This window comes from Cupressus sempervirens, chromosome 11 (genome assembly GCF_028749045.1).
Source record: "Cupressus sempervirens isolate cs-2001-9-10 chromosome 11, ASM2874904v1, whole genome shotgun sequence".
In the NCBI taxonomy this organism is placed as follows: Eukaryota; Viridiplantae; Streptophyta; class Pinopsida; order Cupressales; family Cupressaceae; genus Cupressus; species Cupressus sempervirens.
In genome coordinates, this window is record NC_143128.1 from 209,875,162 (window position 1) to 209,901,111 (window position 25,950).

The following is a 25,950-nucleotide window of genomic DNA, read 5'->3' on the forward strand; positions in this document are numbered from 1 at the left end:
AGTTAGGTTTTCTTTCTTCTAATTCTTTAATGATAATAGATTCATTAATTAAACAACACCATGAGAGTTTATAGCCATTACTAGCTTATCTATATCCATGAAGAGCTTAATTTGCATTATGTAAATCCTAAACCTAAACCATGCCAAACTTAAACTAGACACTCATACCAAACAATGACACTCAAAAAGTGAGCCATGAGCACTCTCCAATTATTGCAAAATATTATTATGTACTATGAATGGTAACTAATAATCCATTTTGTTTTGTATGGGCATAATAGAACCATATCTTTGTCAAAATTATTGCTTCTTACATTTAGTCTAAATAGGAAGAATAGTTATAACATACTTTCTCAATGCATTAGGCAACACACAATAGTTTCTTGATATCTTCCTAGAAACATAAGGTTGCATATATTAGCCATTATTCTTCTAAGATGTGTCATTAAAAAATAGAACCAATTTGAAAATATTGTAAGTGCAACTTTCACATAAAAAATTGATAAAATAAAAATAATGACTTTCAAGTACCTCAATGTTCAACAGAGATGTTGTGGTTGCATATCTATCAACTATATTTCCATTGTTGTCAACTAAAAACTTAGTGAAGTTCCATTTTATGCTATCACCAAAAAATACACCTGTGATAGATTTCAAGAACTTGTAAATATGGGTTGCATTACTACCATTGACCTCAACCTACATCATCAAAGTGCAATACGAACACAAAAGATAAAATGTAATAATTTTGTTTACTGGTTAAATGAAACTTGAAAAAATAAAAATCAATTAATTTACAATAACATTACACCTAAATATTTAGTAAAGATATATAATAAGCAATCAAAATATAGCTAATATGCTAACCTTTCCAAAAATGGGAAACTCTATTATAAAGTGAGTACATGCCACATCAAGCTCCAAAAGAGGGGAGCTATTCAAAATTAATCCCCAAATCATTGTGTAATACTCAACCTACATAATATAATATACATGTTGATCTATTTTAAGTACAAGATGATATGCTCAATGATATATTGCAAGATGTTAAGGATATTGTTAGTAAAAAATTATTAGAGTAGGAAAATACTAGACATGCCACAATGAAAAATGTGTGGACAAATGGAAAAAATCAAACTCCCATTAAATTTCTTGACTCCCATGATATTGGCAAGATATTTTTGAAGCTTGTGGATGCATCAAATAGGACCAAAGCTGCAATTAAATTGCTCAAGTATTTTGATGGAGTGGTTATGGATGTTGGCCATTGCATCATTCAATTTATTAAAAACACTATTATTACTTGTGTTTCTATAAGGGAACTCCTAATGTACAAGTATATCTCTGATGGATAGTCAATGCATGCATCACTACCTTAATCTTACCCAAGAAGATATTGAAAAACTCAAATATTTGAAAATATTTTGTAAAAGCTCATATTGTTAGAATGCTCATCTACATTCACCAAAAGATGTTGCCTACAATGAACCATAAAGATTAAGTTAGTTCAATGAAGAGTGAAAACTGTGGATGTAGTAATGAACTCTACTATAGTCAATATAGATACTGTGGAAGTTGAGATGCCTATTATGGGGCTAGATGTAAAGAAGGCTCCTATTCTTCTTCTTCTCCTTCCACTCCCACTAGTGGAGGAGGATTGTCTTCCATTGTTTCATCTGATGTCTTCAACTCCATAGTTGGAGGAGCTGCAAGTGGGTTTGCAGGAAATGGGCTTTATACCTATGATTCCTTCATCAACACTACTAATTCTTTCAACAACTTTGGTACATCTAGGTCTTCTAATGTTAACAAGATGGAAATCACTATATTGTTAGCCAATATTTTCCATGAGATAGGACCTAACATATCCCTTATAAGATCATATTTATTATTATGTTATTCTCTATCTATTATAAGTTTATGTTTCTAGTAGGATTACTAATGAAAAGGAGGTTGTGTGCATTGGATAATAGGGTTTTTCTATACCAAAGAGCTGAATCTAGGAAACAAATACTATGATACCTCAAATATTGAATATCACTATAATCCTGAGAAGATTTATCATGGCAAAGGCCCTCACCAGCTCTCATGGTCAATAAACATCATTTTCAATTCCTACTTTTTAAAATTTAAATCAATCATATATTACAATCTATAGCCATAATGATGCAAAGTGATGATAGGAATTATAACTATAGAATAGCAAGAAAGTACCTCCAATTTGATGAGCTAAACAATCTAGAGATTGTGGGAACTAATTTGACCATCTTGTTTAAGACAATGGTGTGGTTTTGGATGGTGAAAAACTAGTGTCACACAACAATCATGAATGCAATAGTTTAGCAAGTCTTCCTTCAGGGTTTAGGGAGCTTACATGCTTGGAGACCTTGCTCTTAAAGATATTTTTTATCTCCAATCTTCTAGATGGATTCAAGAACCTGAAAAAAATAGACATTTTATTTATAGAAGGGTGTTACAAACTAGAAACATTGTTAGATGATTTTGAAACTTTACCATCTTTGACTATCCTAAAATTACTGAGATGTTACAAGCTAGATGGAGCAACAATGGAGAAAATAATAAAATTACATCATTGCCAGTATGTAGGCATTGCAAGAAGTGCTAAATTTATAGAGAGGTGGGGAGAAATTTGGTAATGCAGAGAATATGAAAATAGAAATATGAAGGGTTTGAATGGAACTCATACCTCAAAACATTTTGAATGAAAATTTGGGAATGTGGAGAATATGGAATAGACACTAATGAGCATCCACAACTACCCGGGGAGGAAGGAAGGCCCAAATGCTCCAAATAGAAATAAAAATTCCTTTGATGAATGCCACACATAAAATGATCTAATAGCTCACGGGAACAAAATGAAAATGAAAGAAATAAGTAACAAACCAATATTTTTTTTTTGTTATTTGAGCCTGAGTTGGTCAAAATTTTGACTAACTCGGGCATAACCCCCTACCCCTCGCCCCCAAAAAAAGATTGGTCAAAAATTTAGATCAAAATTTAACCTATAATGTACAAGTGATTGAAACCAATCTAATATTATTTCTAATCAAATAATAATAGTTGCAGAGGAACCCATATAACTATGTGTGAGAAAAATGTTAGAATATATAGTCCACCAATATAACTAAGAGGGGGGTGGGGGTGAATCAGTTATACAACTAATATCACAATTATCAACCTTATTAAACTTTAACCATATTAGCAATATAATTAGAAACCATAATGAGATACTCATAAATAGTAACACCAATTATGTTACATAGGGAAATCCTTGATCAAAGGGAAAACTCGAGTGGAGATAGTACCCACAAGATGATGTACTAATATAAATATTCCTTGTTAGAGGATGGACCCTGTTAGGAGTCTATAACAACATTCAGTACATATTAGTCCTTATTAGGAGACTTTAAATCCCTGTTAGGAGATTCCAACCCTGTTGGTAGTTGTGGAAGACAGTTGAACCCCCTACCCAAACAACTTCAAGGGAAAGATCAATGAACCCACTATCCAAATGATCTATATATTATTCCTTGTAGAATAATAGAAATGAATAATACTTCCTTCCTCTTTCTCCATCCTATCAACTAGACTTCTACTCCTTCTAATCTAGTAACCAGATCACAAAAATCACATCCATTAATCCCTTGGATCACTTACTCACATTTAGTAAACACTTTACTCCTTTTCACACTTTATGATCAATATAATGATTGATATTCCACACACTTAAAAACAAGAAAAACATCTTTCCTTTATACTTTATCTTCAAAATAATTGCTTGAGTCAAACTTGAGGCTTTCCCAACCAATTATAATAAGATAATTAATTAATTACAATTACAATAACATTGTTGGCTCACATTATATTCAAAACTTCACACGTGCAACTTCAGGACCTGCGCACTTGCTGGCATCACCATCAAACTATCCTCTAGCACTAGCTGACTTTGAATTATCAAATTTTATCACTATCAAAGGATATAATTAAAACATTAGAAATGACTTAGGTACTCTATCTCTATACTACTCTTTGTAAATTAGGTACAACTTCTATATATCTTTGACTTACAAGCTGCACATTGAACATTATAATCAAGACACTATATTCAACATGTCCATGAACATGCATCACCAGCCACTCAAAACCTTGTCCATACAACTAAGATCTATTTCTGCTACTCTGCCAATCTACACAGACTTACTATTGTATTTACATCAATGACAAACATAGTCATGAATGCAACATGTCAATACTCTTTAATGTTTAGGATACTCACCCAATGTAGTATCATTAGCATTCATGTTAAAAATCTCCCCCTTTGGCATTGATGGAAAAATAGATGAAAAATATCTAAGTTCCATGAATACCAAAATAGTACTCTATTTCTTCTTTTGTTGTTCTCATCTTCTCAAATCTTCTTCATCGATCAAATATGAAATCCTCAGGAACACTTTTTGTTCTTTTTCTTCTTAGGATTGGCAATAGTTGTTCACATTAGACAACTCACCATACATTTTAATTCCTTATTATGCATATCTTCCCCATAGAAATATTCCTCCTTCTTCTTTACATGAATCTTTCTATATCTCCCTAATAAAGTAGAGATGTTCATGCATTCTCCCCATACATACTTAGGAGATAATTTTCATGCACATTCTCCCCCATTGACATCAATGACAAATGCCTCATTATGTCAATTTACTAGTCCAAGTCTTCAACTAGCTCAAGTGCCCAAAGACACTATTCAAGACCAAATACCAAGAGCCCTTAATGACTTAGCTCATTATAGATACTCCCCCATATAGAAAGCATCAACACTTAGTTTAGTCTAACATTAGTGCTCTATACCAAAGGATTGATGCAATCTCTGCATCATCTACTTAGAATTAGTTAGGGGCATAACCCCAAGCATACCTCTCAAGTACTCAAATGTGTCTTTAGGTAAGGGCTTTGTAAATATATTTGCAATCTGATCTTTAGAATTCACATATTCCAATTGAATCTCATTTTCTACTACCTTTTCTCTCAAGACATGATATTTAATGTATATATATGCTTAATATTAGAATGCAATACATGATGATTTGACATACTTACCATACCCATGCTATCACACTATATGATAACAAGTTCTACAAACTCAATTATGATATCCTTTAGCATCTGTTTCATCCAGATCACTTGAGTAAAATTATTTCTTGTTGCAAGATACTCTACCTCAGTTTTTCTCCAGGAAATACAATCTTGTGTCTTTCTTAGCTAAGAAACCAATCTTCATTCAAGACAAAATGCTACAGCATTGGTGCTCTTTTTTTCATCCATACTGCCTGCCCAATCTACATCAGTATATGCACATAGAGTGAAATCACTTAATCTATCATACCAAATTCCATAATAAGATGTTCCTTTCAAATATTTGAATTTCCTCTTTACTGTTGCCTACTGATACTCCTTAGAATCATCTTGAACTATAGTTACAATCCCAACTACATTTCAATATCAAGTATGGCGAGCTAGATATTGCAAACCTCCAATCAAAGATCTATATTTCTTCTTCTCAACTATAGGTGTCTCATCGTTGCTAGATAACTTGTGACCAGTTATCATAGGTGTACCAAGAGGCTTACAAATTTCCAATCCAAATCTCTCCAACAAGTCCTTCAAGTACTTAGCTTGTGAAATGAAAATAACATCACTCTTCTACAAAATATGTAATCCTAGGAAGTCTTCATTTCTCCTGTCATGCTCATTTCAAAATCATTCTTCATCTCTTGAGAAAACTTATCACTTACTTCATCATTTCCTCCAAATATGATGTCATCAACAAATATTACTATTATCAACAAACCATTCTTAATTTCTTTTAGATACAAGTTACTATTTGTGGTACCCTTAGCAAATCCAAGTTTTTCCAAATAATTGTCCAACCTTGTATACCAAGTTCTAGGTGCTTGCTTCAGACCATATAGAGATTTCTTTTGTCTACATACCATATCTTTGTCTTCTATCAAAGGAAAACCTTCAAGCTACTCAATAATTACTTCTTAAAGTTCTCCACTTAGGAAAGATGATTTAACACCCATCTGATATACATTGAACTTCTTATTCACTACATAAGTCAAGAACATTCTTACTACTTCCTTCTAGCTACTAGGGCATATGTCTCCTCATAGTCTACACCTTCTTGCCATAAGCAATCTTTGGATACAAGTTTGGCCTTATTTTCTCACAACTTTGCCTTGCTCATTCATCTTGTTTCTAAATACCCATTTGGGTCCTATCACATTCTTGTCTTTAAGTCTAGTAACTAATTCCCATGTTTCATTCTTCATAATATTCTCTAGTTATTTCGTCATTGCTTGAATCCAATGATAGTCTTTACATGCTTCATCTAAAATTTTAGGTTCAACTTGAGAAATAAAACATATGTCCTCATTAAATTGTTTCTTGTCATCACACCTTTGTCTTTGCTTCCAATTATCTTCTCAGGAGGGTGATTCTTTGTTATATTCTTGTTAGGAATAGGAGTTGACATCTCAACTCTTATCTCATCTCTAGGTTTAGGCCTCTTCTCTCCTCTTTTCTCAATAGTTTGCATATCGTTCTAGATATCATTGTTAGTCTCAAAGAAAACTTCAAAATTTTGTCTAATCATTCCAAAATTATCTTCTTCTTCATCTGAATTGTAATCTAACATCTTTTCCTTAGTTTCAAACTTTTCATCAATCTTTACATTTGCACACTCAACTATTATCCTTTTTCTATGATTAAAACATCTATATGCCTCATTTTTCAATGAATAGCCAAAAACATACTTTCATCACTTTTTGGATCAAACTTACTATCATCATCTCTCTTAATATAAAACTTGCTTCCAAATATTCTAAAATACTTAATTGATGGTGAATGACCAAAACATAGTTCATAAAGTGTCTTGCTCATAAATTTTCTAATATGTACTCTATTTGTAGTGTACACTACTGCATTGACTACTTCTCTCCAAAATGTCTTGGATACATCATTCTCAAACAACATTGCTCTCGCTACCTCTACTATAGATTTGTTTCTTCTTTCTACAATCCCATTCTCTTCAGGTTTCCTAGGTGAAGATAATTGTCTCTTGATTCCATTCTCTTCAAAAAACATATTAAACTCCTAGAGTTGTATTCTCCTCCTCTATCTAATCTCAAACATTTTATCTTAACACCATATTCATTCTCAACTCTATTCTTAAATATCTTAAATTTCTCAAAAGCTTCAGACTTCTCTTTAAGAAATGCTACCCACATAATTCTTGTGAAATCATCAAAAAAAATCATGAAATGCCTTTCATCATAAAATCCTCTTATTCTAGAGGGATCACTCATATCCATGTGAATAATTTCTATCTTCTTTGTGGTTGTGAACTTCTTGCTGGGAAAAGATACTTTCTTTGTCTTATCCAAAATACATTCTTTGCAAACTGCATTAGTAGGCTTTATTATTTTAGGCAAATATCTAACTACAAATGTGCTACTAACCTTTACAATATTATCAAAGTTTATATAATAGAATCTCCTATGCCATAACCACCTATTATCCACTTTAGCAAACGAACAAGTCATTTTAGTAGGATTCAACTAAAACACATTGCCTATAGAGCTAGTTCTAGTTCCAATGATCTTACCATCTTTATCCTTGATAGTGCAAGGCTTTTCTATTAATTACAATTGATACCCTTTTTCCACTAACTGTCCAACACTCAAACAATTTTGCTTTAATCCATCAACAAAATAAACATCATCAGTGTTAGTTCTTCCATATTTAGTAATGGATCCAATCCCTATAATATGACTGGCTGAATTTCTACCAACTCTAACAATACTTCCATCATATTTTTTGAATTTAATAAACTTATTCATATCACTAGTGATGTGATGTGAACAACTACTATCTTTTATCCAATCAAATTTCTTTTCAACTTGGGAAACTAGAGCCTTTTCTTCTCTAATTTTCCTATCAAGATCATCTTCCTTAATAGCTACAAATCCTAGCTCATCATCACTTTCACTCTAACCTTTTTCATCAAATTCCTCTTCTTTATTAGCATACAAACAATTCCTAGGTCTCCTAGGAATCAACTTTCCCTTATACTTTTTATCTCTTTTAGGACATTTAGATGCATAGTAACCAAACTCATTACATGTCCAAAATTTAAAGCTATTCTTACCATATTTTTCTCTTCTCATAGGAAGTGTTATACCTTCTTCAATCTTCTCATCTTTACCAGATCTAATTTTGCTGCTACTAGCAAAATCTCCATGTGTACTTTTACTTCTAGATAGATTTGGCCAAACATTCAAGGCAATAAAAGTTGTCTCCACTTTTGTTAGCTCTCCTGACTATCTCAAACCTACTTCTCTTGCTTTTAATCTTCCAAGCAACATTTTTGTGGTAAACTCCTTAGTATAGGGTATAAGTAATTTAATCATCTAAGATAGTTGCCTAAATGGTGGTGTCAATTCTTCAAGATATTCCACACAACCTCATCTTCTTCCTTCTTTCCACCATATGTCTTGATTCTTGCAACAATATTTGATATCCTACCAATATAACTTCTTACAAATTTATCTTCCTCATGTTAGCATCTTGAAATGCACATATCCAATTCTTATATCTTACCCTTTTTATATGTGTATCACCTTCAAAAATAGACTAATTCTTTCCAAATCTTATGAGATTTTTCTAGTGATTGTACTTGACTATACTCATTCTCTAGAAGAGCTGATATTAAAGGTTCTCTAGCTCTCACATTGCACATGAACAAATATTTCTCTACTTCACTACATTCTTCAAGTTTATCTTCTTTGACAATTGTCTTTTCACTCTTTGTCAAGAATCAATAACTTGGACCCATACAAAGAAAATGATTCTTCATCTTTTCCTTCCAACTATCATAGTTGGTCCCATTAAATCTAGGACTATCCTTTCCGAAAGGATTTGCCATTGATCTCTGAAATGTGTTAAGTATTTCCTTCAATGACTTGATGCTCTAGTATCAATTGTTAGAATATCTAGTCCACCAATATAATTAAGGAGGGTGGGGGATGAATTAGTTATACAACTAATAACACAATTATCAACCTTATTAAAATTTAACCATATTAGCAATATGTTAATGAACAAATTGTCTTTTCCTACAAAATACAATAGTTGAATCTATGACCAAGACTAAATAACTAATAATGTTTACAATAGTTGGGTAAACATTATGCTAATCATTTCCTCTAAATTTTAATAGGTACAACTCCCTTTCCAAATATATTATCAATTAATTTGAAAGATCAAATTAAAAAAATTGTACACTTTTACCAGAAAGTGGCTCTTGCATACTCTTAGGTATGAAGGTATTACTTTACAACTTCAAAAATTTAACATCAAATCAAAAAGTTGAGTCTTTCCACAATGAACAAGACTCAAATATGAAATTAAATCCTACAGAAACTTAAATCGACTTCCACAAGTGAAATAAAAATACAAACATTAGGAGATACAATGAAAGATGTCATACAATATTAACCATCATGACTCTCAAAGTAACCACAAATGATTCTACTCAAACCCTAAGTTTCAAAGCATGATAAAATATGGTAGATATATATATTAGCTTGATATGACTCTCAAAGTAACCACTTGAGGTCCTTGATCTTGTGGCTTTTCCTTGGCATAAGATCCTTGTTCAAGTATAACATCTATTCAATGTTAGCCAAGGTGGTGAATTCTTTGGAAGTAGGGGTGTAAACTATCCTTTATCCCAAACATCGCATCATTGAAGCTCTTGGTTAAAACCTCAAAGTCCATGTTGCCATCATCAAACTGTAAGATACAGGTAGGATTAACAATCTACATATCCTTTAGTAGTTCTTTATGCATTATAGCAACCTCAAGCTCTACCACTTGTATCTCTTCAATGGCTCCCTTGTAGATTGAATCTTTCCAACCCATATTGTTTTTAAGGATGAAAAACATGCATGAGTCTACAATATTCATGGTATTTTCACTCAGGAACTTCAACACACCATATCTTTTAACTTCTTGTACTTGAAACACAATGGCTTGGCACTGGCTTTGATCTGGCTCCTATACTAGAATGAGGGTTTGGACCTCACCTAATAGTGCTTCTCCCTCCACATACGCGGTAGTGAAATGAAATGTCCCTTTTATGATTTTGTATGATATTTCCAACCTCTAATCAGATTTTCAAGACCAAACAACTAATATCACAAAGATCCACCAAATTTCTCAAGAAACCCCAAATCGGGTATGCCAGAAATTGTGCCAAAAGCTTCACAGCTTCACCTATTATTAATAAATCTGAAAGTGGACATTTTTACAGAAATTTCAGCAGCATAAAAGCCTACAAAACAAAATTTCCAGATCTGTATAGCCTTTACACAAAAGTTCTCAAATGTAGGACAAAAACTATGCTCATCGGGCTCCCGAAATTAACACAAAAATGCCCAGAAACACCACAAAAACACTAATAATCTATCTCAGAAGTTTAATCATGTCCCAATACATATATTCAGCTCTATTTTAATACCTTAAAGTCTGAAATACAACAAAAACCCAAACTGCTATGAAATACTCAACTGAAAACACCAAACTCATACAAAAAACACACCCGAAAATCCACAAATCTGCACTGTTCAGCACAAAGGCAAACTCTGTATGAGCATGCACATGGAATGGCTTCAAAATCCCATCCTTAGCCTTCCTAGAAACCTACAAACTCCCATTCTTGGGTCTCCCTAGAAACCTGCAAACTCCCGTTCTTGGGTCTCCTTCTCCACAGGTTTGGCAGCCTCTAAAGAATAACAAAGAATGAGCAAAAATCAAGTTCTGGAATCTGCCCAAAATGCCTCCAAACCCCTTAAAAGAGGGCATAAATGTAACTCACTTCCAAGAGAGGTTAATGAAACATATTTTAATAATAATTTTCATTTATTAGTCCAACGGTTTCCAAAGATTAACCCCCTTTTTCCGAAACTTCACTTTCTTGGGCCTGCCTGCCTTAGTAAAGATTATTATTTTTTAATTATTTGAAAAGGGGACATGACAAGTCCTCCCCTCCCAAACATTTCTTGTCCTCAAGCAGTGGCTGAACAATAAACCAATCAATCCACCTGGATCCAAAATGTAGTCATGAACTATACTACTACCAATTAATACAGGCTCCTGCAATATCCTCTGCAATATGACCAAGAGGAATCCATAATCAAGCTGACAATTATAGCTCAACCAAACTCCAAAATCACCACTACCATAGTCAAAAACCCATTAGACACAAACTCTTAGAACATCAGAACCCAAGTAAAGTGGACAAATCAAACCATCAACACAGTAAATACCATCAACGCATCCCACTGGCCTATACGGAATGTACAATCCAACTCTGCAACAATGGTGAATGCTCTCGAATGAAACTGTACCAAGTATGGAGAATCGACACACTGTACAACTCCTATAGTCAACACAACTCTGTAAATCACAACCACTATCTCATAGCCATAACTCCCATTCACCCCTGATGGTGAAAAGCCATTACAAGATAAACAACAAGAATTGGAACCCAAACCAAATTTTTCCGCCATCAACTCCTCAACACAAGGATCAAATGCTAACTGATGTACATACCTTGTAATATAATGTTGATTAAAAAAACTAGCCTCAGTCAATAGCTCACCATGAACAAGTGATACAACCCACTGTGACTGATCACTAGCTAAGTTAGGAGATGTCATAGCCAAAGGAGTAGAATCAATAACAACACCCACTAAAGCATCACTCCCAAACTCCTACTCTAAGTCACATATTATCAAGTTGTCAACTGTAGAACCTATCACCATGTCATGCCCATCACAACTCTCATCTTGAGGCATCAAACTATCCCATAACTGATGATAAGTGCTAGGAACCAAAGTACATCTCTGTATCATCATCTCATCAACATGGTCATCAGAGGTAAATTGATGAGCGTACCTCATAGTGTAGTGCCGATAGAATTTGCCAATCTTAGTCAGTGGCTCAGACTGTAATCTAGATGAAACTAACTACAATTGATCATTAACCATGTTGGAACTGACTACTACCTCTGAAGATATCACCAAGGGAGTAGTATTACTAGCAGGAACCATGCCCACTACCGACTCACCAACATCACACATGATCTTTGATACATCTCTAGTCTTTGTGCCATCAGTACTAGAGGCCACCACCATGTCAGGCATACAACAATCTGCTACAACACCCAACTCAACTGAACTTGAATCTAGTGGGAATGAACCTGATATACCAATGTTAGTATTAAGGATGGATGCATCCCCATCTCTACTGTCTCTGACAATCTCGGCCATGGACATCCTCGGATCACCAAACACCATAGCTTGTGACTATATAGAATCAGGTAAAGACTATAGTCACTCTAACTCCATGGTCACCTTAGCCAAATGAAACTGTGACTCCTTGAAAGCCAACTGTGTACTCTCAAGAATCTCAAAAGTCACCTGAAGCTGCTCAGTAAGCTCTCTCACCTCATCTTCCTTGGCCAACAATACATCATATGCTATAGTGCCCCACTCCATAAGATAATCTCTGTCAGCTACCAACTGCATATAATTCTGTCTCAAAATCTCAATAGCCTCCCCATAAAGAGTGGATCTCTGTCAAGGAAAGATAACTGCCTTCCTGCTCATCACTAGTAGGAGAACCCCATCCATAAACTGTTAACAACTGACGAGCAACATCGAAATCTTGGCAAGTGATAGCAATGTCTCAGTCACTAACTCTCAATTGATTAGACACATGATGGCACTGACTTGACTGTCACCTACAAACCTCCTCTGATGCACTGTCTAAAGGAGTATCTTCAAAGTTACTAGTCTCTAGAGTATTACCATCCATATCCTGTGAATCAAATCTAAAGCTCATATCAACATACGGAGTATCAAAAACATTAGCATTGCTGTCCAAATCCTCTATACCAAAGGAAACTAAGTCTTCAAAATTGCCCACTGCATCCTCCTGGATGTCATCAATGCAAATATGATCCTGGGACTCATCTATACACACTGCCAAATATGAAATATCATCAACACATTCTAGCAAGTATGGTCGACTGGATATATGAACAAAGCCCAACATCAGTGTATAAAAACTAATACCAACATCAGACAAGATACTAGCACAAGAAAAGACAACACTGTGTAATCTACTAATCAAATCCTTGATAGCACCAAAACAAACACTGCTACCAAAAAGTGTTAAAGAGCTCCAGTCAACTGAATCCCAAATGCCAATATAAAAATCTCGAGTCCATATCCGTAAACTAGAATCAACTGGTAACTCAAGAAAACTCCTCACCTGAGTAATATGACCAATACCAACTAACTCCACATACCTATCATGATGAGATAATGAATTCACAATACTATCTTTGTTCACCTTTAGCTGGCTGGAAAAATCATGTGAAGTACTACCAGCCTCAACCTCATGTGATGAAGCATCTAACTGTGCTTGGTAATCTTTCTCAGAAAAGTCATGAATGCTCAATGTCTGCTCATATCTACCAGGTATCTCACCATCCTGCACAACGATATCCTCATAATCATCATCTGAACCCACTACACTGTAGTCACTGCCTGTTGTAACTATACCATCCTGAATACTTGTGGCATCACCCTTTGATGACCTATAAACAATTGTCTCAATTTGAGTATCAAGTTGACCATTACTATCAATCTGTGTAATATCCTTTCCCACCACCTCTTGTGGCAGAGTAGAATCTGAGACCTCTGCCTGGCTATAAGCTAGTTTCTCAAACTTCTAATGCAAGTTCTTAGTAATTGTGCCATCTACCTTGTGAGAAAATTTTCCAAATAGAAATCCAGTCAACTTATCCACCTTAGCTAGGTCGGACAACATGTCATTCATTATACGGTGGTGCTCAACCAACTATTCAGACATGTCATGGCTTATTTTTATAAGTTTATCTTGAATGTCTAAATAACCATCCTTTCTACTATTTTGACTCTGGATATCAATTGTCCAAGATCGTGTCCTCTGAGACTCTGTACTATACCTGTCCATTGTAGATAAAGTAGAGTGTAACCCCAATAGGATATAACTTCTTCAAACACCAAGAACTAACATGCAAATGATTAGAAGTAGCATGCAACCATATATTTTGACATGTAACTGATTAGAAGCAACATGCAATCATAAATTATGACATGCAAGATCTAGGTAGTTGTCAAAACTGACATGCAAGATCTGGGTAGTTGTCAAAACTGACATGCAAACTTCTACAACCACCAAATTCACTAAGAACTAACATGAAAATGATTAGAAGTAGCATGCAACCATAAATTTTGACATGCAGCTGATTAAAAGCAACATGCAATCATAAATTATGACATGCAAGATCTTGGTAGTTGTCAAAACTAACATGCAAGATCTGGGTAGTTGTCAAAACTGACATGCAAGCTTCTACAAACCCTCAGGCTAGCAAGATCATGGCTCTGATACCACTGAAATGTCCCTTTTATGATTTTGTATGATATTTCCAACCTCTAATCATATTTTCAAGATTAAACAACTAATATCACAAAGATCCACCAAATTTCTCAAGAAACCCCAAATCGGGTATGCCAGAAATTGTGCCAAAAGCTTCACAGCTTCACCTATTATTAATAAATCTGAAAGTGGATATTTTTACAGAAATTTCAGCAGCATAAAAGCCTACAAAATGAAATTTCTAGATCTGTATAGCCTTTACACAACAGTTCTCAAATGTAGGACAAAAACTATGCTCATTGGGCTCCCGAAATTAACACAAAAATGCCTGAAAACACCACAAAAACACTAATAATCTATCTTAGAAGTTTAATCACGTACCAATACATATATTCAGCTCTATTTTAACACCTTAAATTCTAAAATACAGCAAAAACCCAAACTGATATGAAATACTCAACTGAAAACACCAAACTCATACAAAAAACACACCCGAAAACCCACAAATCTGCACTGTTCAGCACAAAGGCAAACTCTGTATGAGCATGCACATGGAATGGCTTCAAAATCCTATCCTTAGCCTTCCTATAAACCTATAAAATCCTATTCTTTGGTCTCCCTGGAAACCTACAAACTCCTGTTCTTGGGTCTCCTTCTCCACAAGTTTGGCAACCTCTGAAGAATAACAAAGAATGAGCAAAAATCAAGTTCTGGAATTCGCCCAAAATGCCTCCAAACCCCTTAAAAGAGGGCATAACTATAACTCACGTCCAAGAGAGGTTAATGAAACATATTTTAATAATAATTTTCATTTATTAGTCCAACGGTTTCCAAAGATTAACCCCCTTTTTCCGAAACTTCACTTTCTTGGGCCTTCTTGCCTTAGTAAAGATTATTATTTTTTAATTATTTGAAAAGGGGACATGAAATGAAATACAGGATAAATTTACTTCCCTCCTTAAATTTGGAACTTACCCATTCATGCATTACTTCTGAGAGTAATCTTCCCTTTTCCATTTGCTTGACCAATTGTTGGCTATTTGATGAATTGGGATCAAAATATTTGGAGTCTGAATCAATGGAAGAGCACCCAAATTTATCAAAGATTCTATATACTTAGCCATGGTTATTACCAAAATTTTCAATTATTTCATTTCTTTATTCTCCCTTTCAGATTGAGTCAACATATGATCTACTAAGAATTTGATTGACTCTTGGTACATCTCGTGATAGCTCCCAATTTTATAGTAGTAACTTTGAAATATTTAGCATCAATCTCCCCAAAGTCTTCCTTCTATTTATAGGTAGTCACCTCTATTGTCACTTTTCCAGTCATAGGGTCTTTGATCAATCACATGTCGCTTTTCATTTTCTTTCTCTTAGAACCATGGGCTCCATATTTTGTGACTATGTCTTTAATAGGTATGGACACTGGTTGAAGGCTACTTTTCTTGCTCACTAAGTTTGATAGCCAGAGTGGAATGGCAGAATTAGTTGTCATCCCTTGATTTCATTTGGGAGGCATCGTGAAACTAGATTGCTCTACTCTAGAGACCTCTATTAATTCCACATCACCATCTTTGTTATCTAAGAAAATGAGCTCTTCTCTTTTGTCTTGTCCCTGAGCCATGATTTTCTCTTTCTAAACCTTCTCTTGTGTGAGTGCCTTAGATTTGATTATGGACCTAGTTCTAGGAGTCATGATTTTCTTAGGATATGTTTCTCTTTTTCTTCTTCTTAGCAGTCAAAGTATCACTTGCAACATGAGATAAAATTGGAATGTTAGAAGTTAATATTTCAGAGAAAGAAATTGCCTTTGGGGATTTTGTAATTAGTTTCTCATTGACTGATCTCTTATTCCTTCTCCTTAACTAGTTATTTGTATAGGTTAAAATGGATTTGGTTCTAAGGTTTTTATCATCATGAAATTGGAATGTTAGAAGTTAATATTTCAAAGAAAGAAATCGCCTTTGGGGATTTTGTAATTAGTTTCTCATTGACTAATCTCTTATTCCTTCTCCTTAACTAGTTATTTGTATAGGTTAAAATGGATTTGGTTCTAAGGTTTATATCATCCTCTTCATCTTGGTTCCAATCCACTTCAAGTTGCCTCTATTCACTTACCTCTTCCCATCCTGGTTTAACAACATCTGAACCATCCTCAATTATTCCCTCTAATTTGAACTTCAATTTCAAGGAGTTAATCTAAAGAAGTGCTAACCTTGAATGATTTCCTCTCTCTCATCATTGCAATCTTCCCACAAATCTTCTAAATGGGGAACTATTGATGATTGACCCTTAAGGCAGAGCTCTTTTGCTACAAAAGTTTTACTATTAAAATCTCTCCTTCCTTGGTAGAATCTGACGTTAAAACTGAGAAAGTTACTTCCAATCACAGAGGCATTAATCATATTAGTACAAGCTAAATGACTGAGCTTGATGGAAAAAATAGACTCGCACTTCTCCTATGGTAGGCTATCCTTAATCACAGAAGATAATTTTCTATATATCTCAACTATAATTAAACAATCTAATACATACCAAGGTAGCTTTGCAGGTTCTTCTTTAAATCCCCCTACTTGTAGGTATGTAAACTTAGAGAATTGGATGAAAAATATTTCATATATTTTAATTAGCATTTGGGCCTCTGAGGATGTCCTTGACATTGGTACTTTTTTGAGGTTTAGATGCACACTTTCTATCAAAAAATTGTGTGTTTTCCTAAATTCATCCAACACTTTGTCCTTTTGTAGTAGGGGGCAATATTGGTAAATAGTTACATCTTTTCTCCAAGGTTAATGAGGAAGGGAATTAATATTGCTGACACACACAACACAATAGGTCAAATAGGAGGACATATGGAAATCTTCTCTTGATATCTTAGAGTGTTTAAGATGATTCCTTAGTGAACTAGCTATAAATTTTGCCCAATCTAGAAATTGTTTTCCTATTAGGATAATATCTATGTAGTGGTACATCTAGTCTTCAAAGAGGAAGACATCAACAAACCCTTTAACTCGATGTAAAAATAATATTAGGTCATGGACTTGAGGCTTAATGTGATCTTTGGTGATTATTTTGGGTAACCTCAAACAACCTTAATAGTTTTTCTCTATCCATTTCTGAGCCATCATGTTACAATACTTGTCTGGGTTCTCTTGATACTCAACTAGAGACTAGTAGGGCCAAAAGTAGCAAAGGTGCACCTAGGTAAATGCAAAACTGATGAGATAGTCTTCCTAGTGATGGACAATACTGGCTCCCTGACTCTATTCAAAATACTCTTAGTTCTTGCATCATAGTGGTCAAAACACAACTAAAGCAATTCAAGGCTTAAAAGAGTAGGGGGAAAAATAATAGCTTCGAGTAAACCACTTGTCAAAATTTCTAAACAACCATTAAGCTCATTAGCGTGATCAAGAAAATTCTCTTGTAGCTTCTCAACCCTAACTCCTTCTAGATTAGTGTTGAAAATGACGGGTATTCTACACTCAAGACTAGAAATATTCTTAAAAAATTGTAGAAAAAACCTCATTCTAAAAAAAAGGAAAGAATGTTGATGTAAATAAATATTCACTATTTATACTTACTTAAGTTTACTTAGGTCAATGCATTATTTTATTATTTCTTAGTTTGACACCTAGGAGTTTGTGTACTTTTATGAGTTGTCATGTTGACAACACAAAAGTAAGGAACTCTAATTAAGCACATGGTGTCTACAACACTAGAGTTTTCATAATTAACTAAGTTGTCATGTAGACAACATAATTATTTGCACTCCTATTTTAGCACATGGTGTCTACAATATAATTTTACATGCTATACCTTTGTAGGCTTATCCTCTCATCATCACACTTTTGTGCTTAATGGAGGATAATCCACTCCTAGTGGACATGTGCTTGGTTGTAAGACTAATCAGTATGTTGATTCCTAGGCATTCTAGAAGCATTCTAGAGGCCTTTATATTCAGGCACTCCTAGTGTGTATGTATAGAACAATTGAATGAAAATAAATTATTTTTGGATATTGTTATTCTAATCATCTCTTGGTGGTCTTTTGTTGTGCTTGTGCTTGAGTTCCTTGATCTTGGGTGATTTTTCCCTAAGGTACATTCTAACATGGTACTAGAGCTAAGGGAATTTCTCCTCACATAGCCATTCGAGGCCAATCTTGCTTCACCTCTCTTAAAGAACCTCGACCTAGATCTAGAGTAGCATAGTCATTAGTAGTGTCTAGAGCCAAAGTGGACCTCACCATTGCATTCATAATGTTGATTCTTTGAAATTTGACTATAAATCTACCTACCCTAGGCCACAGTCAAATTTGAGGCAATTTTTTTTGGCAAACTGACACTCGAAGGCCCAATTTGCAATTCAAGTATGATCATCTTTTAGATCTAGAAATTTAAGTTTCAGATCGGTATTATATTCTCTACAATTTCTGTCAGAATATTTTTTGCATTTTTTAGAATTTTTAAATTTTTGTAGGCCTACTAGGTCTACAAAGGATTTTTTTTTGTAGGAACTGGGTGGTGAAACCATGGCTCCCACAAGGAATACTCATTTTTACTATTGGAATATTCCTCATCATTTCCTATAAATTCTAGTTATTACCATTTTGACATGCAGGCCACATTCCAAATCTAATGGACCCCATCAATCGACAGCCAAGGTTTAAACTTTTGGTGAGCAACACACAAGCTTTTACAATTCACTTCCAACTTTTTGTTACAAAGAGATTGGTGCTTTTTTAAAAGTCATTGTTAATAGTTCCCATGATCAATGTGGGATTATTCACAAAACCCCTTGCATCATAATCGAATATCTGATCTCCATTTTCTTTTACCGATCACCATGAAAGCTCTCTCTAACTTCTATCTTTCGGTCCCTAGAGCCCACATTCTCTTCATTCTTGGCATGCAGTTTCTTCCACGCAACAACACATTCTTTGGCCACTATGTAGTGATTCTATCCTGTGGTGACTAAACAAGGACAAACAATTTTCGTTCCCAATGGTGAACTGCAACACTACCATCAACAAACCCTTCTTTGACCTACTGCACAAACTCTGACACCACATCATCAAACTCCTAGTGGTCAATTAATTTTTTTTGATAGACTTCTATCTCCTAGCAAGGAAACACAGTCATGCCATGTAGCCCGAAGACTGACTCCTCCACATGGACATAGTCCATGTCACCACTGCAACCCAGCCCAATCATGTATGCAGCCGACTCAATAGGTAGAGTCAGCCTACCACACAAGAAATCTAGTCAGCTAGAGATTACATGTCATCCCACCACATCAAGTTCTGTACGAATCTATACAACTGCCATGTATAGTATGGCTTGCCACATCAACAAGGGGGCCCCAATTTTTTGTTGATGTCGTCATTTTTCTATGCTGAATTTGGTGCTTGTCTAACCTTAATTTCTAGAAAAATTTGAACAATTGCAATAGCCATTTGATTGTCAAATTTAACCACATAGTTTGCTGCCTAGACCCCAAACTAGATTTAGTTTTGATTTGACAGTCTAACTTTGGGAGGCCATAACTTAGTCATCCAGGCTCTAAATTAGGTGCAATTTTTTTAAAATTTTGGGTAGAATTTCCTAAACATTTTAGTGGTGCTATTCTTTTCTAGTTTTGGTGTACGAAATTGTTAGAAATTGTGTTTTTTGGTAACTATACCATCTAATCCTGCATTTTGCAACTTTAAATACTCCGTATAGGCTCATCTAGACACATTTCCAGGTTCCATTTTTTTTTAAGTGCTAAATTTTTTGTCTACTTTTCGATCTACAATTAGATTATAGGGTTATGTGGATAGAAATATCAATTTTAGACTTAGGGCATTTTTTACATTGTATTGCTTTGATTACTTTCAAAATTGTTGTACATTTGAGCTACAATGCTTAGTGACTGGTTTGAGTCTCAAAAGGTAGTTGTAAATAGCAAAATCAGAAGTCCACTTTGTACATCTTGACAAGTGGCCTATTGTACACACATTATCTATAAAGAACCAATTCGTACATAAGGGGGGGTTGATTTTTTTTAACATATTGGGGGGTTCATTGATTAGTACATAATGGATGAGGAAGATTTAATTACCTTGACAAGACAAAACTATAAGAAGTGCAGTCAATTGGTTCTCACTTATCTTAGTTAGCATAATGCATTTCCATATGCAAAAGGACTTTCATATAATGGTGACACTGGTTCCATCATTTTTTGTGTCCTCTTTCTACATATGGATATGGAGTTATTGATTCACTTGATGACATGAAGTCAACTAATTTATATGATATTTGGATCTATCTTTGGGAGATGTATGGAGATCCACACATACCTCCATTGCCAAAAGATCCTTTACCTCTAGTTGTAGCTGCATCCTCTCTAGATGAGATCACACCTCCTAATGCTCTTGTTGCTACTATTGATCTAGTTCCACCCACAGATGCTTTTGATTTAGTGCAATAGGAAACACTATGTCTTCCTATTTCAACTTCATGGTGCGACTTCCTTCTAGATATTGCAGGTCTGTTTGTGGAGTCCCACATTAAAGATGTGGGAGACATCATTGATGATATTCATCTTCTCTTTGTTAATAAAAATACTTCATCCATTGCCACAATGATAGGTCTAGCATAATGGGGTACAGCTTTCCTTCCAGCTCCAGCATCAATGGATGACTTCTTGATAGATATTTTAGGTACGTTCATGGAGTCACACATAGTAGATTTGGGAGATATCTTTGATGATCTACATCTTCTCTTTGATGAAGTAGAATCTTCTTCAGTTGTTGTGAGGGTTCACTTTGAACCTCCTGTCCATTCTCTACATGATCAGTCTTCACAAGTTGATATGATTGTGGAACCTTATGTAGAGTAGTTGTAGGAGGGCTCTTTATCATTAGAGGAGATAATTTGTTCTTTGGGACATGTTCTACATCCATCCTTGCTAGATCTGCACTTGTTCTTTTCAGCATCAGAAGGAGCAACAATTGGTATCAACATAGGGACAGTTGAGTAGGTTTCAAAGGCACCATTCATCTTTTGGATTCTTTCTACACATAGGGGAAGCATCTCACTTGTAACTCTACCATTGTTTCTTCCAAAGGGGAGGAACATTATTTACTAGTCATGGATCAACTTCTACATTGGAGAAACTATCACTGATTGACACTCTACATTTGGGGGGGGACTACCTTGTCTCCTTCTTCTTCTCTTTTATGGGGGGGACTTTTTCCTCTTATGGGGTTTTTTCCTTCTCATACTTCTCTTTTGTATATACTTGATGTATGTTGTAATGGGGGGTCTTGATTACTCCATCCATCCATGTATCTTGTCTTTCCATCTCTCTTTTTGGGGGAGGGTTTTTCCCAAGAGGTTTTCCCTCTTTCTCCACTTTATGAGAGAATGCATTGCATTTTGTACATGGGTACCTAAAATGGCCTAGTAATTGGGACCCATCATACATTTTCATCCTAGCTTTTGTAAGCTTAAGTGCATTCCCCTAAGTTGCACTTAAGGGGGGGTATTGGTGTAAAAAGAATTCACTACTTACACTTACTTAAGTTTACTTAGGTCAATGCATTATTTTATTTTTCCTTAGTTTGACACCTAGGAGTTTGGAAACTTTTATGAGTTTTCATGTTGACAACACAGAAGTAAGCAACTCTAATTCAGCACATGGTGTATACAAAACTAGAGTTTACATAATTAACTGAGTTGTCATGTAGACAACGTAGTTATTCACTCTCCTATTTTAGTACATGGTGTCTAAAAAATAATTTTATGTGCTACATGTTTGTAGGCTTATCTTCTCATCATCACACTTACTCCTGTGCTTAATGGAGGATATTCTACTCCTGGTGGACATGTGCTTGGTTATAAGACTAATTAGTATGCTAATTCCTAGGTATTTTAGAAGCATTCTAGAGGCCTTTATATTCAAACACTCCTAGTGTGTATGTACAAAACAATTGAGTGATAATAAATCAATTTTGGATATTGTTATTCTGATCATACCTTGTTCATCTACTATTGTGCTTGTTGATCATAATTTGGGTGTGAGTGTATGGTTTTGATGTAAAATGGCTTCTTAAAATGGCATTATGACTTTACTTCATGGATTATGTTAAAATGGCTTGGGAGAGGATTCTTTAAATAGGCAAAGGGCTTGAGGGATCAAGGGCTAGGATGCAAGGATGGGGAAAAGCTCATGGAGGGCTCAGATTGTATGAGAGGAGAGCACATGGATTGTGCTTCCTTACAGCCAATCAAAGAGTGACACATGTCACAGGATGAGAGGATGGAGGAAAGGGGAAGGATGAGTCAACAAAGGAGGCTCAAGGGATAAAATCTTCATAAAGAACCTCATAATGGCTTGTAAGAGCAATAAGAGGGCTTGGAAGAGTCATTTATGGCTTAGTGGGCTTCATAAAGTTTTATGGTTGGGATATTTTGAAGGAGATGAGAGGAATTTCGAATTGGGCTTGATTAGGAAGGTTTTAAGCTTGCTTAGGCTTGTGCAAATGATTAGAGGATGGATTAGGATGGTTTAGGATTAGCTTAGGGATAGGCAAGTGGATGGCATTTAATGAGGGTGGGTCAAGGAGGAGATATTTGTTAACTTTGGCTTGGGTTAGTAAGTTTTAACCCATGCTTAGAGAATGTGACAAGGTTAGGAGGGGATTAAGATTAGGTTTAAAGACATCTTCTAGAAGAGTCTAGACTTTGGATGAGGATAAAGACTTTCTAGAATAGTCTAGAACTTTTTAGGATGAGGATGAAGACTTTCTAGAAGAGTCTAGAACTTTTTAGGATGAGGATAAATTAGATTTTTAGGAAATAAATAAAGTTTTATTTATTTCAAGGGTTTGGGTTGAGGAGATATTTATTAAAACTTTTTTAATAAACATGAGGATTAATATTTAATCTTAATTAAATATTTTGAGTTGGGATTAGGGGTAGGAAATGATGGGATTAGCCTTTAATCAAAATTAAAGAAGGATTAGAAGATTTTGGAAGAGGTTAGTGGTCTTAAGGAAATTGGCCAAGTTTTGGGCAAAAAATAAATTTAAACATTTTTGGGAGGGATTCCTTAATTAAATATTTTTAATTAAGATAAAGGAATTTAATGGCATAAAAATAAATAAATAAATTAAATAATTAATTAATTAATAAATGATGATGTCATCAGGAATTTTTTCAGAAAATAAAAATACTTTATTTTCTAAAGGTTTTTAGGTGTCTACACCTTGATCTTAGGTGATTTTTCCCTAAGGAAAATTCTTACAAAGAAAAACCCAACACTGATTTTGTTTCTCAAAGTAACAACAAAAAAGAAAGGATAATATATTTCTTATATTTTCACCTATAACTAGCTGAAAGAAAACCATACAAATTCCTTTCTTTTATTGTTGCTCCGCTTCTAATTCACCTTTCCGTAACATGAAAGAATTAAGTGGAAAACTGGTGTTTTAAAGGAAAGAGAGCATATTGGCAGAAGTACCACCTCATAATGAGTTATTCATGGTGTGATTTTTGTAGCTCAACATGCATGCTTGAAACTATGATAGAAATCTTACATTAAATGATCACCTTACGTGAATATCCTTGCAATAATTATGAACTCTTGACATCCAATCCGTCCCCCAAATAAAAGATTTTTCTTCCCATTAATTATGATGACAACTCGACCTTCCTGTCAAGTAATAATAAACTAGAGAGGACCTTTTAATCATTAATCTGACACCTTCTTTAATCTCTTAGGAACTATCATCCTTTAAGAATCATTAATATTCTTGTGTAGAATCCTTAGTAATAGAACTACTTTGACATTCTTTGAAGTAAGGTTCAAAGAGGTTCAAAGTGGTTCAAGTAAACATCTCCGCTGCACTTTGTAGGCCCCACCTATAGAAAAAGGTTAGTATAAAAAAACTTTGGTTGAATTTCTTTGAACTACTTTGAACCAAGGTTCAAAGAGGTTCAAAGTGGTTCAAAAGAAAGACTCACAAAAAGCCATCACAAGGCCTAATCCAATATGCAAGGCATGATGACTTTTAAAAAGAGGAAAACATGAGGAATTTGCTGACGTGAGATTTTTGATTTGAAAAAGAAGCAGGAAAGTTATAATGGAAACTCAAAACTAGGGTTAACATAGTATAATTAGAAACCACAACAAGATACTGATACACAATAACACAAGATATGTTAACTAGGGAAAACCTTGATCATAGGGAAAACCCTAGTGGGGATGGTACCCACAAGATGATCCACTAATATAAATATTCCTTGTTAGAATCTTGTTAGGAGTCTATAACAACATTCAGTACATATTAGTCCCTATTAGGAGACTTTGAATCCCTGTTAGGAGTTGTGCCAACCTTGTTAGGAGTTGTGAAAGACAACTAGACCCACTACCGAAACAACTTCAAGGGCAAGATTAATGAACCCACTATGAAAATAATCTATATATTATTCCTTATAGAATAATAGAAATGAATAGTACTTCCTTCCTCTTTCTCTATCTTGTCAACTAGACTTCTACTCCTTTTGATCTAGTAACCAAATCATAAAACTCACATCCAATAATCTCTTGGATCATTCACTTGTATTCAGTAAACACTCTAACCCTTTTCACACTTTGCACTCAATACAATGCTTGATATTCCGCACACTTACAAACAAGGAAAACATCTTTCCTTTCTAACATATCTTAAAAATAATTTCTTGAGTTGGCCTTGAGGATTTCCCAATTAATTAAAATAAGATAATTAATTAATTACAATTACAATAACTTCACACGTGTGACTTCAAGACCTGCACACTTGCTGACATCACCATTAAACTATCCTCTTTCATTGCTTGACCATGCATCACTAGATTATATCACTATTAAAGGATATAATGCAACAATCAGAAACAACTTCTCAAGTACTTTGTCTCTCTACTACTCTCTATAAATTAGGTACAACTTTCATACGTATTTGACTTACGGGCTGCACATTAAACCTCATCATCAGGATACTATATTGAACATGTCCATCAATGCACATCACTAGATACTCAAAACCTTGTCTATATAACTAAGATATTTTTTTGCTACTCTGGCTTTCTACTTAGACTTACTGCTATGTTGACATCTATGACTAAAACAACCATGAATGCAACATGTCAATACCCTCCAATGCTTGATACTCCCACAATGTAGTATCATCAACATTCATGCTAATAAAAAATCTGTACCAAAAATCAACTAAAAATAATAATTGTAAATGATCTCAAGTATATTAGCATTAGCTCATTTAACCAAATAATTTAGAATGAATGAAATAAACTATCCAAACTAGCCATTCATGGAGAAATGGATA

At 34.6% G+C, this 25,950-nt stretch overlaps 1 protein-coding gene across 2 annotated transcripts in view; it reads right to left on the minus strand.

Moving 5' to 3' along the window:
• Positions 1 to 397: 397 nt before the first annotated feature.
• Positions 398 to 25,950, minus strand: part of LOC149528910 (uncharacterized) — a 136,120-nt gene continuing 110,567 nt past the window's right edge. For both annotated transcript variants that reach the window (XM_089811198.1, XM_089811197.1), the window contains one exon: positions 398 to 641. In XM_089811198.1, coding sequence (XP_089667324.1) covers positions 433 to 641 — 209 coding nt within the window. In that variant the 3' untranslated portion in view covers positions 398 to 432. The remainder of the gene's footprint in view (positions 642 to 25,950) is intronic.